At 42.8% G+C, this 15,569-nt stretch overlaps 1 protein-coding gene and 1 long non-coding RNA gene across 2 annotated transcripts in view; both read left to right on the top strand.

Moving 5' to 3' along the window:
* LOC140913109 (neuroendocrine protein 7B2) overlaps positions 1 to 15,569 on the top strand; it is a 96,127-nt gene that overhangs the window by 34,601 nt on the left and 45,957 nt on the right. The window contains exons 1-2 of the mRNA XM_073348847.1: positions 5,047 to 5,416; positions 6,721 to 6,953. Of these exons, the coding sequence (XP_073204948.1) occupies positions 6,728 to 6,953 (226 nt within the window). The 5' untranslated portion in view covers positions 5,047 to 5,416; positions 6,721 to 6,727. Of the gene's footprint in view, positions 5,417 to 6,720; positions 6,954 to 15,569 lie in introns of the transcript that reaches the window.
* Positions 6,961 to 8,507, top strand: LOC140913110 (uncharacterized). Its single transcript, XR_012159475.1, has 3 exons — positions 6,961 to 7,848; positions 8,257 to 8,301; positions 8,474 to 8,507. It is a non-coding gene; the product is annotated as an uncharacterized lncRNA (long non-coding RNA).

Here is a 15,569-nt window from a genome sequence, read left to right as displayed (position 1 = left end):
GAATTGATTCCTTGAGGACCTGCTCCATGATTTTTCCAGGGACTGAGGTGAGGCTGACTGGTCTGTAGTTCCCCAGATCCTCCTCCTTCCCTGATTTAAAGATGGGCACTACATTAGCCTTTTTCCCGTTTTCTGGGACCTCCCCCAATTGCCATGAATTTTTGAGATAATGGCTAATAGCTCTGCAATCACGTCTGCCAACTCCTTTAGCACTCTTGGATGCAGCACATCTGGCCCCATGGATTTGTGCTTATCCAGCTTTTCTAAATAGTCCTGAACCATTTTTCTCCACAGAAGGCTGCTTACCTCCTCCTTATGCTGTGCTGCCCAGTGCAGGGGTCTGGATTAGCTGCAGGAAGCCACAAAGAGAAACAAGGATCTCTGGCACCAAAGATCCAGTCTGAGTCTTAGAGGCCACAGTCCAACCCCTATGGAACAGTGTAGGTTCTTGGGGCCTGACACAAAAAAGCGGTCACTCCCAAAAGATTGGTGATAAGCTGAGGTATAGACTAGACCCTGTGGATGTGACTGGAAACAAAAGCTGGTGCACCGAGAGTATTTTGCAACAAGTGACTTGCAGCAGTAAAAACGGAGGATACAGCAAGAAAATGGCCTATACCCACTTCCCTAAGAAGGACATTGCTGAGCTGTGCGGGGGAGAGGCTTAAGTATTGGGAGGTTAAGGCACAGATGATTGCATGGCTGAAGCAGAATAATTGGGCCCAGAGCTGAGGTCCACCCCAGGCAAGAGTCTGAGAGAGCCCAAGAACAGCAACTAGTAGCCACAGCAGCCAGGTGTCTGCATGGGCCAGTTCCCCATCTCTGGCGTTGGAGTGGCAAAGGCTAAAGCTAGATGCAGAGAGGCTCTATGTAGAGAAGCAGAGTCTAGAGATTGAGGCCCTGGTTACTAGTAGAGAGTGGGAAAATGAACAAGGAACATGAAAAGCAGCAACAGCTTGAACTGCACATGGAGAAGCAGAGGAATGAGAGACAACAGAGAACGGTAAGCGGGGAGAAACCGTGGGGGTGCCCACCTTGCAGGGGCAATAGATGCTAAATTGTTAGCCCCATTCCAGGAGGGGGGGAGATATAGATGCCTACCTCACCACCTGTGAGAAGGTTTGTGAGCTGAACCAAATTCCCCCATGCTTCCTTAGGGGAAAGGTAGGACCCTCCATACAACACAACCTGCCCCCAAAAGAAAATTAAAATAAGTCAATGGAAGTATGGCAAAACATCTTGGTACACTATTCATGCTGTGCCTCCAACTATGGAGGTTGAGTGACCTAAACCTTCACAACCACACTGCCAGAGTCTTTTGCCTGTGGCAACATTGTTTCATGCGCTTAGCTAGTCTAAGGTAGCCATCAAGGAGTTGTAGCTGGACAGGCAAATAAGGACCTTCAGGGCAGGCTCTAGGGGCCATGGTAATACCCATCCCTCACCCCAAAGGCCTTTCTTATCTCAATATCCAGAATACTCCACAAATATAAGGACACTTCCATATTCACTCTACCAAATTACCACTCTCCCTCAAATTTCCCATTTCACATGGAGTTTTGTAGGATTCTATTAGAATTAATGCACTAATTTCACATTTAATGCCATTACATGCAAAATACTATAGAACCACATAAATTGGCTGCGAAAAACTCTGTCACATCATGTACTCCCCTCTCCACTGCAGGACTGAGATCTACTCTTTGTCCAGTTAAGATTTAAGTAATCTTGGGCTTCTGCCATTTCCTTGGGTACTAATCAAGAAATAGATGCATTATACAATTATATATATAATTATATATTATATATTATATATATATAATTATACAAGGCTAATGTCCTTTTTATTTGCTTCGCATCATGGATATGTTACCTCTCTCCACAAGTCTTCCTACTCAGCTCCCTCTGTTGTGGTTGTGCTTTGCCATGTAAATCCTGGAATCACTGACCAGCTGGGCCTGTGTAGGTGCAGAATTGTACTTAATGCATTTATGTAATGGTACAAAGCCTCAACTACTCCAACCTTCCATCAGTTGTTGACCTAAATTATGCACTTGTTTTACCTTATTGTCTGTGCTAATTAGTGTACGCTAGTGTCAGCCCCCCATTACCAGTAGTGAAGTTGTCTGTGCCTGCCTGGGGCTGGGAGCAGGGCCGTGGCCAGGAGTGGGGCTGGAGAGGAACTAAGGGCAGAGCAGGGCCTTCCTCCTATGTGGTGGTTGTCCTGGGCCCTGCCATGCCCCCGTCCCCCATGTTCCTCCATGCCCTCCGTAGGGGTTTGTGCCCCACAATTTTGGGAGCACTGGTGTACAGAGTAACTGAGCTATGATTAGCTTTTTACAACTACCCATTATTTTTGAAGAACCATTTGAAAGTTCATGGAGTAAAACTCCTTTATGTAAACGGTGCAATGTAGCCAACAAGCAGACTTTTATTAAAAAGTTGCCACTTACATGAAGAGGGCTAACTGTGGCCATCTTACTCTACAACTAAGCATAAAACCCGGTTTTACACTTTCCTGAAACATTAGGGGTTAGATCCCCAAAGGGACTTGGGTGTTGCAGTGCTGAGTATCACAGTGCCTAACTTTTAGGCACCTAGAAAAAATCACAGGGACAACACTGTGATCCAGCAAGCCTGAATTAGGTGCCTAGGTTCCCTATGCAATGAATAGGGAGAGAGGTGCCTCAGAATGCAATCCACAAAAGCCAGCATGTCAGGAGACTCTCTGCCTAACCCGGCCAATAGGAGATGCTGATAGCAAGGGTGTATGCAAACCCTGCACCTCTCTCAAAGACAGGTGTGTAAATTCAGGCTGTAGGGATGTGACTGTGTCTGCTCACCGATCTGGGAATGGGAACCAGCTGCCTGAGCTGCTCTGTGAGGGAATGAGTTAGGTGCCTACCTTGATTTGCACAAAGTGGCCAGAGAAGGAGGAGGAGGTGGTGCTAATGCCTCATAACTTTCAGCCCAGTGGTTAAAGCACTTCCCTGGGCAAGGGGGAGACCCAATTTCAATTCCCCCCCCACCCCCGTCTCTGCCAGAGTTAGGGAGAAGGTTTGAATAGGGATCTCCCACCTCTTAGGCAAGGGCATTAACCACTTAGCTGTGGGAAGTTCCCTCAGTCTCCTGTTTAATGGTAGAGTGGTGCTGGGGGACTGGACTTGGGCTCTCCTACTTCCCCAGTAGGTGCCCTAACCACTGCACTGCAGAGTCTCTCTCTCTGCCTGAACGACTGTAGATATTATACTTAAACAGTCATTGAGGCAGAAAGAGTGAGCATGATACTGACTCTGTATGTAGTCCAGGTGTTAGGACATCTAGCTAGAAGGTAGCAGAACCCTCTTCAAATTCTTTCTCCCCTGCTGGCAGAAAGAAGAATTGCACCTGGGTCTCACATCCCAGGTGAGTGCTCTAATGGCTGGGGTAAAGGTTATAGGGTGTATGGTTTCCCCTTGATTTTAACGGGACTTGAGCCAGTAAGTAGCCTATGAGCATGCCTACTGGACTGGACCACACACATGACTTAGTCCACTGAATGCCTATCTTCCCCTTGTTTGTGAATTACTCTGGGGCTTAAGCAAGACATTCTCCTGTTTTAATGTCTAGTTTATCTCTACTAAATGTGTGTTCAGTTTGACTATTGGAAAATATCTCTTCTGCAAAAGGCATAAATTCACATTCACTGTGGCAAATATTGTTACTGTGTTAGTGAGACCTATTTCCCCCCAGTTACTTTGTCATCATCTGTAATTTCTTTTAACATTCATCCTGGAGTTACTCTGACCCTGACAGTTGTGAGTTTACTTCTTTAACCAAGCAGAATGTGTAAATAACTTGGAAAAGTTCTTCATTGTACCCTAGCCTGAGAGAACTAGTGAGGCAACCACTGATGTTGAAAGTGGTAGAGCAGGATTTTGAAAACATCCTGTTGAAAGTCTCATGGCCCTCATGTAAAGCATAAGAAACTACCCAGCTGAAGCAGATCCCTGGAAGGGATAAGTGCATTGATCAAAGTATATCTTAAAAAACAAAACACCAGAAGTGTGGAGCACAGCTGCTGAGGCTAGTTCTCTTTGGAGATGTTCTTTGCTCTGGGTGAACAATTAGGTGCTCTTATTCCTCAGGTAAGGATGGTGTTGTACATTGTAAACTCACTTTTTAAATAGTTACTATTCTTCAAGCACACAAATAAATGATGAAGGTCTTCATTTAGCCAAACCTTCCTTTGAATTTTATCACTCAATCTTGCTACTTTAATCAGACCTGCAGAAGAGCGCTGAGTTGCTTGAAAGTTTGTCTATTTCACAAACAGAAGTTGATTCGATTAAAAAAATATTACCTCACTTGCTTTCTCTTTCTAATATCTTGGGACCAACATGGCTACAACAACACTGCAACTATACTTTAATCAGATGCAATTGTGTCCTCCATGATAGGTGACTCTACAAATTTGCTCAGCCAAGGCACCGGCTTCTACAGCACTCACATCAACAGTCACTTTGTATGGTTGTCCCCTACCGAGTTACAGGCAGGAAATCGATTCTGAACAACTGTTAGTCAAAAAACCTAATTGGGAATGTGGGAAAAGTCCAATTTAAATAATTGTTCACTCTTTCTGTAGATAAGTTATCCCATAAACACCTTCCAGGCTACTTTTGCCATCTGCTTTCCCATTACAGTTAGATCTGTTTAGAGAGGAGTTTTTTAGGGTGTCTCTTACCCTGGCTTCTTCCACCTACATGGCCTGGCTGTTTTCCCTTGAGGCACTCTGGGTTGCTGATTACCTAACCTGTTTAGCAGCAGCATGGTCTTTCCGTTCAAACCCACTTGAAGAGCGGTTGAACATGGCTTGCCGAATCGTCCAGGAGATTTATGGGTGTCCCTTTCAGTCTCAGAGAGAGCAAAAAGTTGCCCTTTAACACCCTCCGCCCCGTCTAGTTTGTTCAGATTTTCACCTACTGGTCTGTGTTATGTTTGCACTGTGCAGTCCCTGTGTGTGAAAGCACATCATGGGGGGTTGGGGGGGCTGTATGTAGGAACTATACGCACACTTCACCGTGTTGGGTAGGTAACTGTGGGAGGTCAGCTTTTGTGTGTCTGGGGCGTGTGTGACCCACACGCGGTGTTGTGTATAGAGGGTGCTGGGTGCCTAGGCGGCCCTGTGGGCGGAGAGGGGGCCCGGCCATGCCTCGTCGCTGCGCGGCAGCTGCTCGCTGCAATGGATGCTGCTGACATGACCACCTTCCCCCCGCACCTGCCGCAGGGGCAAAGCAAGGCGGGGGAAGAGGGCTGGGACTGCGCATGAATGGGCACAGCACAGGCCGCCGCCTCCTTCTGCTCGGCGCTTCAGTCAGCCGGTGCCACCCCACATCTGCCCAGCGAGAGCTCGCCTTCCCCAGCGCAGCGCCGGGCGGTGAGTGCCGCGCGTCTGGCCCGTGCCTCAGCCGGGGCGGCCTCCACGGCGGCTTGCAGGGGCGCGGGGGGCAGGTGTTTGATACCCCGATGCCGCTCAGCCCTGCGGAGGGGGTTCGCTCTGCGTACAGGGAGTACTCCGCGAGGGTGGGGGGCTTTCGGGGCCGGAGAGGAGGGGCACAGGGCTGTGTGTGCGTGACACGGCCACACACACAGGAGGAAGGCAGATTTATTACCGCTTATCTATCTAGTAGCCCGAAAGGATCCATTTTTCTTTCCAGTGCCCCAGCTTGCTGCTAGTGAGTGGGGTGAAGATCTCCTGGAGATCAAGTGACAGAGCAGGGATGTGGGGCATTCTGGAGCCACACACAGGGAGCAGGATCTCTCTCTCTCTCTCTCCCTCTCTCCAGCTTTTTTAGGTGGGATTTTTTTTGCCATTACCTCAGGGCTCAAGGTCACTTTACTGTACATTATTATATTAAGGAAAAATACCATAAAGGGAGAAACAGATCTTTAAGTCTCTGGCTTGGAAAAGCAGGGCAAGTGAATAATATAGACTTTCATTAGCATAACCAAAATACGCCAATAAATCCATTTTCCTATGACAGCAGCTGACCAAAAAGGACAAACAGGTTGTTTAAAATGTAGCCCTATAAAGAGAATGACAGGTGGTCATGACTGGATTCTGTGCCTGTCTCATGCAAGCAGAGCGGCCATTTGGTGAAACGTAGTCTAGTGGAATAAATGAAGCCTGTTTGTTCTAGATGGGGAGAAATGAGAGAGAGGGAGCGTGTGTGATGGGTTGTCAATCTGCGATGGAGATCAAAATGTTATCCAACCCCTTTAAAAAAAAAAAAAACAAACCTGGGAGTATTTTATTTCTTAGAGCAAGTGGAAGAGTAAAGTTTGAAAAGCACAGCACAAAACAGAGCAATTCCTAGTATTCCTACTGTAGCTTTATGACATACTTTAAAATACTAAATTAAAACAGGGGAGAAGGAAGAACCATGCATTATAACTATATCTAGCTGACTTTTAACCCTTCAGTTTTCCAAAGTGAATCAGTGGGTCTGTTTTGTTTTATCATGGCAGAAAGGTAATTAATAAATGCTATGAATCAATGCTGTGCAAAAATTAACAGTTTACTGACTCCCAAAATTTTCTCCCCCAAAATTTTTCCTCCCTGTTTGAAAAATTCTTTTAGCTGATAATGGCAGCTTACCCGACAAGTTCTTTTGAGATATGCATTCAATATTTTACTCACTTTATCATTTATCATCTATTTAATGTATTTTATTTTCACAGGTTAAAAATGGCCACCAGAATGACAACTACGTTGCTTTGTAACATCGTATTTTTGCTAGCATTTGGATTGGCATTGGCTTCTAGTCACAGTCCTAGGACCCCAGATAGAGTTTCTGAAGCAGATATTCAAAGACTCCTTCATGGGGTTATGGAACAATTGGGCATTGCCAGACCCCGAGTAGAATATCCAGCACACCAGGCTATGAATCTAGTGGGTCCACAGAGCATTGAAGGTAGTTATTTCCTACGTTGCATTATATTATGTTTCTTTTCATTCTCTTGTAGCCCTTAGGCTGTGGACAGTTGTTTTATGTGTATGCAAATGTTCCTGGTAGACTTGCAAAAGTCATATACTGTGCAGTTCTCCAGTCTGGGTCTTTATTGTTCCTTCATTTAAATCCCTAAATCTAGCCTCCGTTTTGTAATTACCCTCTCTTTTAAGGCTAACTGTGGTGCTAATCTATAGATTGCATTGACAAGAGGAGAATGTGGAGGTTTGTGTGCACCTGCTTTGGACACCAAGTAATGTTGTCTTGGTGATTTCTCCCTGCAATGGCTGAAAAAGGGAGTTTCTCGCAAGATCCTGCCCCAATGTGAGTGTCTGTCATGCTACGTGTAACCACTAAACATGCATAGTTCCCCACAATTTACTGATCCTATTTAACCGATTGGCTGTATATTTGTTACTCTGTTTTTGTGTGAAGCAAATTCATTCTGTAGGACCGAATTGTGGTGCTCTCTACACGGGCACGTATGGCCCAAAACAGCTTAAAACTTTCTGCAGTGACATGCAAGATAAAAACAAGAGACCCTATGCAGGTGGACTTTTCCTGTGTCCCATGGAGTTCTGTGCAGCTCACCCTAGAAAGTTGGGCTGTGGGCATGAAGAGTGGGTTTCCATACAGTGTGAAGCTAGTGAACCAAAACCCTGTGTAGTGCGGAGCAGCAGGCCACACCCACCATTCTCCTCCGTATCCTGAGGTAGTGGCCAAAACCTATTGCATGGGCACCCGGGCTGGCTGGGGCTGAGGATCCTGACCTGCAGCTCCACAGTGTTTGTCATGAAGAGCAGAACTTGGCCTTTGTTCGTTTTCAAAGGGTTTGGCCTACATTTCTGAGCTGATTCAGGTGAGAAGTTTCATTTGAATCATAATTTTCTTTAACTGTGCAAACTGTCTGAAACAGCCAGCTCAAGGATTTGTTTTATAATAAGCAAAATATTTTAAGGAATTTAAAATACAATAGTATTGTAAAATTTATGAAGATTTGTGCTGTAACGTATTGGTTTTTATATTAGGGTTCATAATTAATGGTCAAATATATATAACATAGAATAGCCCAAATTAATAAAGACACATTAGTATGTGGTTTGATGAGCCAGTGGAAAAATAAAGCTTTGATTGTGGCAACAAAATGTGCTCTCACTCAAGTTAGGCCAAAAGTAAGTTGCTATATAGCTTGATGCTATTTTTTGCCAAAAATGCAGAACATAACTATTTTTTCCATGATGACTCTCCTTGTCACCCCTACTTAAAGGAATCCCCTAGCCAAACAGATGACCTATGGCTGGATGGATAGGGGGTGAGTAGAAGAAATTTAATTGTGCACTTGTAACAGTCCCTTGTAGACCTCTCATTTGTATCTCTGCTAATGAAATTGTCACGGCAACTTGTAGTTTTCCAAACCACTTAAATAATTTGTAACAGGGAATGATGGGGGAAAATTGGTACTGTCATTTTTTTTGTTTCTTTAGGATATATTCAGAGCAACTGAAAGGTGTGGAGGTGAGCTGTTTGCTGTTTTATGTTGTTTTGTTTTGTTTGTGTATTTTGTTGTTGTTTTTTCCCCCTACTTGTATTTTGCTAAAATTTGAGGAAAAACAAATCTCTCCTCTACTTGGACAACCAGAGGACTGGAATATCTTAGCCCTTAATTACAGGGATGATGAAATTTGTATTTTTAACAAGGATATTTTTCTTCTCAACTGTTTGCCACCACCTTTGAATTAAAAAGGTATTAACAAAAACAACTAGTTTAAAACTGATTGACTGACTAAAAACCCCTTCTCCCAGTTGTTCAGATTTCACTTCATTTACTGGTGATGTTAAACTAGTTCTCTAGTCATCCAGGAAGACTTCAGGTGGAAATACGGTAGACAAATCTTGAATTTCTAATGTGCGTATGAATTCTTTCAAGATTTTGTTTCTTCTTTATAAATCAGAAAGAGTAAAATAAAAAAAGTTACAAACCCACTGTCTTTCTTTTCCACATCCCATTTAAAATTCCTTATAGGTCAGCTAGGCAGCTTGGTTTTGCAGCACAGTTAGTGGAACTTAGTATTTCATATTGACTTTAAAATTCCAAGCTTATAGAATCATAGAAGATTAGGGTTGGAAGAGACCTCAGGAGGTCATCTAGGCCAACCCCATGCTCAAAGCGGGACCAATCCCCAACTAAATATCCCCGCCAGGGCTTTGTCAAACCGGGCCTTAAAAACCTCTAAGGATGGAGATTCCACCACTTCCCTAGGTAACGCATTCCAGTGCTTCACCACCCTCCTAGTGAAAAAGTTTTTCCTAATATCCAACCTAAACCTCCCCCACTGCAATTTGAGACCTTTACTCCTTGTTCTGTCATCTACTATCTCTGAGAACAGTCTAGTTCCATCCTCTTTGAAACCCCGTTTCAGGTAGTTGAAAGCAGCTATCAAATCCCCGCTCATTCTTCTCTTCTGCAGACTATCCAATCCCAGTTTCCCCAGCCTCTCCTCATAAGTCATGTGTTCCAGTCCTCTAATATTTTTGTTGCCCTCTGCTGGACTCTCTCCAATTTGTCCACATCCTTTCTGTAGTGGGGGGCCCAAAACTGGACACAATACTCCAGGTGTAGACTCACCAATGTTGAATAGAGGGGAATAATCACTTCCTGATCTGCTGGCTATTCTCCTACTAATCAGCCCAATATGCCATTGGCCTTCTTGGCAACAAGGGCACACTGTTGACTCATATCCAGCTTCTTGTCCTCCGTAATCCCCAGTTCCTTTTCTGTAGAACTGCTGCTTATCCAGTTGGTCTCCAGCCTGTAACAGTGAATGGGATTCTTCCATCTTAAGTGCAGGACTCTGCGCTTGTCTTTGTTGAACCTCATCGGATTTCTTTTGGCCCAATCCTCCAATTTGTCTAGGTCACTCTGGACCCTATCCCTATCCTCCAGCATATCTACCTCTCCCCGCAGCTTAGTGTCATCCACGCACTTGCTGAGGATGCAATCCATCCCATCATCCAGATCATTAATGAAGATGTTGAACAAAACTGTCCGCAGGACCAACCCCTGGGGCACTCCTCTTGATACCGGCTGCCAACTAGACATCGAGCCGTTGATCACTACCCATTGAGCCCGACGATCTAGCCAGCTTTCTATCCACCTTATAGTCCATTCATGCAATCCATACTCTTTTTAACTTGCTGGCAAGAATACTTTCGGAGACCGTATCAAAAGCTTTGCTAAAGTCAAGATATATCACCACTTTCCCCATATCCCCCCACCACTTTCCCCATATCCACAGAGCCAGTTTTCTCATCATAGAAAGCAATCAGGTTGGTCAGGCATGACTTGCCCTTGGTGAATCCATGTTGACTGTTCCTGATCACCTTCCTCTCCTCCAAATGCTTCAAAATGGATTCCTTGAGGACCGGTTCCATAATTTTTCCAGGGACTGAGGTGAGGCTGTAGTTCCCCAGATTCTTCTCCTTCCCTTTTTAAAAGATGGGTATTATATTTGCCTTTTTCCAATCGTCTGGGACTTCCCCCGATCGCCATGAGTTTTCATAGATAATGGCCAATGGCTCTGCAATCACATCAGCCAACTCCCTCAGCACTTTTGGATGCATAGATTCGGTTCCATGGACTTGTGCATGTCCAGCTTTTCTAAATAGTCCTTAACCTGTTCTTTCATCACTGAGGGTTGCTCACCTCCTCCCCATACTGTGCTGCCCAGTGCAACAGTCTGGGAGCTGACCTTGTCTGTGAAAACTGAGGGGAAAAAACTTACTATATTGCTGATGTGATATACTTAGTTCTTTCTAGTGTTGAAATGGTCACATTAATCCTAGAATGCCACCTGCCAGCCATACTAGGGGATAGCATCAGCTTTGGAGAAATATATATGCTATCCATGTGAAAAGTTGCACCTTTGACCATTTCTCTTGCAGTCTGCCAGCTAATCCATCATTGTCAATTTATTTCTGACATTCCAAACTTTTGAGTAACTTCAGTTAGTCAGCCAGTTGACATTTTGCAGACAAAGCAAAATGGGAAATGTATTTCAAGCAGGAAGCCGGTCTCATAGTGTGAAATGAGGCCATAAGGCACTCAAACTACAACTCCCATGATCACCATGGCACCTTAGGCAGATGTGGTTTAATGTCGAATCGACTGAAAACAAAACATTTTGACATATCCGAATTGAAATTTTCCAGATCTTTTAATTCCACAATTTTTTTTGATATTTTGACTGTTTGTCCCATTTTGGGATGAAAACAAATGTTGAAATACCAGAATTTCCTCCAGGACAGAAATTCCAATCTTCTCTCAGTTCTATATAGGATCTTAGTTTGTTTTCAAACTATTAAGGTATCCTTAATTTAAAAAAAAAAATGCTATGACTTGCCTGGTCAATCAATGGCTTTTGACTGAGCTATGGGGGAAATTACAGTGTGTAGGTGAATTTTTAGAATACATAGTGCAATATCTGAAAGAGCTCACCTATGAGTTGCCAGTTACCATTGCTGCACAGTCATAACCAACAGCAATCTAAATAATAAAAAAAAACCACCTGTAGATAAATGGGGGAGAGGCTAGACTAGACCTGACTAGAAAGAGGAAAAATTTAATATTAAAGGGTCAAGACTTGTAACAAAACAAAACAAATGAACAAAAAAGCCAACCAACCAACCAACCAAAAAAAATAAGTAGAAATGTTTTTTGATATTGTTCTAAGTGTGGTGAAGGAGGAGCTGAGACACGTCCTGGGAAAGGAAATTCCTACTCTTAGGGATCACCACAGCAAAGTAGCAATCTGTTACTTGCTAACCTTTTGCACCAATGTAGCTACACTGGTTTAAAAAAGCAATTTAATTGGCCACTTTAGAGGCAGGATTGTAGTGGCTGTTTTATAGTAAACAAGTGTTAGCAAACTGCTGAGTGTTTATTTTGATAATCTTTTAAATCCACATAAGGGCTTTGATAACCCTTTTAACATAACAAAAATGTTATTGTTAAGAAAGGCTGTGAAGTTCATAAAGCAAGATGATAAAAGGAAAAAATACTGGAAGATTATGCAGTCCCCTGCAACAGAGCCCTCCTTTTAGTCCCTGCTTTTTCTGCTATTTCTTAGCCAGCAGCTTGATGGTTGTGCTTAAGGAACTGAGGAAGTCAGCACAGACTTAGGCTATGGCTACACTACAGAGCCTACAGCAGGACAACTAGTGCAGACGCTCTAAGCCGACGGGAGAGAGCTCTGCCATTGACATTACTCCAGCTTGCCTGCCAACACCACCGGCTCTTAGGTCCATACTGGTTCTTAGGTCAGTGTAACTTATGTCACTTGGAGGTGGGGATGGGGGCTAATTCACATCCCTGAGCAGTGTAAGTTATAGCCTAAATGTGGAAGAAAAGGGGGACAAGTGCATTAGAATCTCCCTGAAAAAACTTGTCACTTTGGTGGAGGGAATATTTTTTTTAAGTATTTTTTAAGTTAAAAGATTCAGAGCTAATTTGACAATAGATAACTGCAGTTACTGTCCTGCTCATGTAAAAGTCCACATACACCAAAAGCAACTCTCTTTTAAAATAGACATATGAGAACATATGTATCAGCATGTCAAGTCTTTCCTTACTACCTAGAAAATGTGGTTTGGTACATATTAGCATAATAGAATATATATTCCCAGAATTGCAGAGTAAATCCCTTTCTTGATTTAAATCATTACATACATTTTTATATTTGTATCTTATTTGTTTTGCTATGTGAATCTCTAAAGGCCTTGTGTTATCTCCAGTAAAAAACACCTAATTAATCAGTTAAAATAGGTTTGGCTAAGAGTGCAAAAAATGTTGGGCAGGGAGTTCAGTAGAGCAGGAACATTATCATGGACTAGTAGCTGAAACCCTGTGCTGTTACACGTGGGTGACAAGTGGTCCAAGTAATCCACCATCTGTGCAGTCTCTCTCACACAACCAATGAAATTGCTGCATGCAAATTAGGCATAGCTAAACGGTGGTGATTGGTTGCATTACCTCTAGTTTCACAGTAGTTTAGGACTCTTGGCATGGCATATTTATATGCCTTACTATAACTGTACACTGCACCGGTGAAATATTCATAAAATCAAAATGGCTGAGAACTTATAAATTGGATGGCAATGTATTATATTTATGAGGAGCAGACTCTTATATGAACTCTTTATTATGAATAGGAACTATTTACAGAATAGGATAACAAACTGTCTACTCCTCTCTGTGTTTGCAGCCTACGACTACCCTGACCTGGGCTTCTTTGTTTCTGGTCCCAACAGGGAGTGTGTCACAGGAAACCCTAAAGACTGCATGAAAAGTGTGCAAGAAGTGCAGCATCTCAACACTTCCCAGAGAACTTATTCAACAGCACATCCTCTCTTTTTTAGATCCCTTTCTAAATTGCTGATTGAACTAAAACAGTATTAATTTAAACTAACAAACTATAACAAATACAATAACTAATTTAACAAACCTTCAGGTTGCTTTAACACAACCTTAACATATATTGATCAGTCTCTTAGGGCACTTCAGCAACCTTTCTGATCTGCTGTAGTACAAACCCTCTTTAGGGAAGTCCTTGTCTGTAGTAAACAGTTCAGACTCATTGTCAATAACAGGGTCAGTTTGTGAATTGTTTTCAACTTGTACGTCTTCTCTTACTTCACTTATCTTGGCCAAGTTGTCGGGTGTCTTGAGCAGATGTTTACAATTCCTTTATAAGATTTTGCTTTCATCTGTGGTCATAGAGTTTGAGCAAGGTGATTCCTCTTTGATCACTGTAGCTTTGGGTGGCCAGTGCCCATCTTGACAAAGTCTCACTCGGTCCTTGTTTTTTAACTGTGAAAGAGGTCTTTCTCCTTTATTGTAATATTTTGTCTGTTTTTACTGTCCCAGTCTTTTCGTCACTATCACAGACTCCTTAGTTATCCTTTGTTTTTGTCCCATATCGGGTATTTGAGTATTTATACATATGTTGCAGATTAGTGCAGCAGGTGACTTTTCACAGTTCAGCAGGTGTAGCTATATAGTTGAGTAGTGCTAAAGATAGATCTTCACTTGCATTCATAGCTTTTTTCTTTTTGAGCAAGTTCTTTTCTATATATACTCCACATTCAGCTAATCCATTGGTTTGAGGAATCTGGGACTAGATGTCTCATAATGAAAGTTGTACATTTTAGCTAAGTCCAGGAAATCCCTATTCTTGGACTGTGGAACATTGTCAGTTATTACTGTTCTTGGAATTCCGTGACATGCAAATACAGATTTAATGTGCCTGACAGCTGTTGCTTCTGTGGCATCTTCAGGTATGACTACTTCTGGGAAATTGCTAAACTAGTCCATTACAAGCAGGTGATTATATCTTCCCAGGTGGAACACATCATTTCTGACTTTGTCCCATGGAGTTGCAAGTTGTTAATGTGGTATCATTGGTTCTTTCTGCTGGGAATCTCTGTACTTCTGATATGTTCTCCTCCAGCTCAACGTTTCTTTAAAGTCACTATTCATCTGTGGCTAGAATATAACTTTTCTAGCTCTCCTTTTTGGTTTGGCCATTCCCATGTTCTCTTCGTGCATTCATTCCAATATTTTCCTGCTCATCACTGTGGGAACCATGATCTGTCCCCTCAAAACCAATCCTGAGATCTCTGAAAGCTCATTTTTATAGTGGGAATGGGCAGATGGGAAGTGTTGATTCCCTCCCCCCGACCCCTTTACTTATAGCTTGTATCACTGTTTGCAGCATTTCATCTTTAGCTGTTTCTGTCTCCAGTTCATCCCTTATGCTTGGAGATACAGCACATAACCCTTTTATCATGTTCATTTGTATGTTTACTGCTTGTTCAAGTTTATCAGGCTGTGCATTGTGAGATGGAACATATGGTTTTGAGTCTGTATATGACATTATTAAGTGACTTCCAGGTTGGAGCTCCAGGGTCACATTATACATTTGTGTTTTATGTACCCTGGATTGTATTTCTCCAGGTCTTGTGTGTGTGTGTGTGAGTCAGTAGTTGGTGATCAGTTTTTGCTTTGAAGCTACAACAATAGAGAAAGTCTTGAAATCTTGTATATCCACATATGAGACCTAATATCTTTTTTTTTTCAATTTGTGTGTACTTCATCTTTATGGCTTCTCATATCCTAGATGCATACAAAACTGGCAACCAGTCAGTTCCATGACATGGAAATAGTACTGCTCCCAGCCCTCCCTTTGAGGCATCTGTAGAAAGTTTGATGTCTTTCAGTGGGTTAAAATATTGCACCACTGGAGCTGATGTCATAATGTGCTTTGAATTAATGAACTCTCTTTCATGATCTGGCATTCATGCCCATTCAGCGATGATGTGGAGGAGATGTCTTTGGTGAATTGTACAAGCTGCATACTTAGGTATGAACTTGCTGACATAATTCAACATGCCATGCCTTTGAATTCCCTTTTTATCTTCAGGTCTCAATATGTTCAGTATTCCCTGAATCTTTATCAGGCAAGATTCCTTTTGAGGTCAGTCACTCTCCCAAGTATTTTTTCTCCTTATTTAAAATTGTTATTT

The sequence above is a fragment of the Lepidochelys kempii genome, chromosome 6, assembly GCF_965140265.1.
Source record: "Lepidochelys kempii isolate rLepKem1 chromosome 6, rLepKem1.hap2, whole genome shotgun sequence".
Classification (NCBI taxonomy): Eukaryota; Metazoa; Chordata; order Testudines; family Cheloniidae; genus Lepidochelys; species Lepidochelys kempii.
Note: the sequence above shows the minus strand (reverse complement) of the source record. Positions and strands in the feature narration are given on the sequence as shown.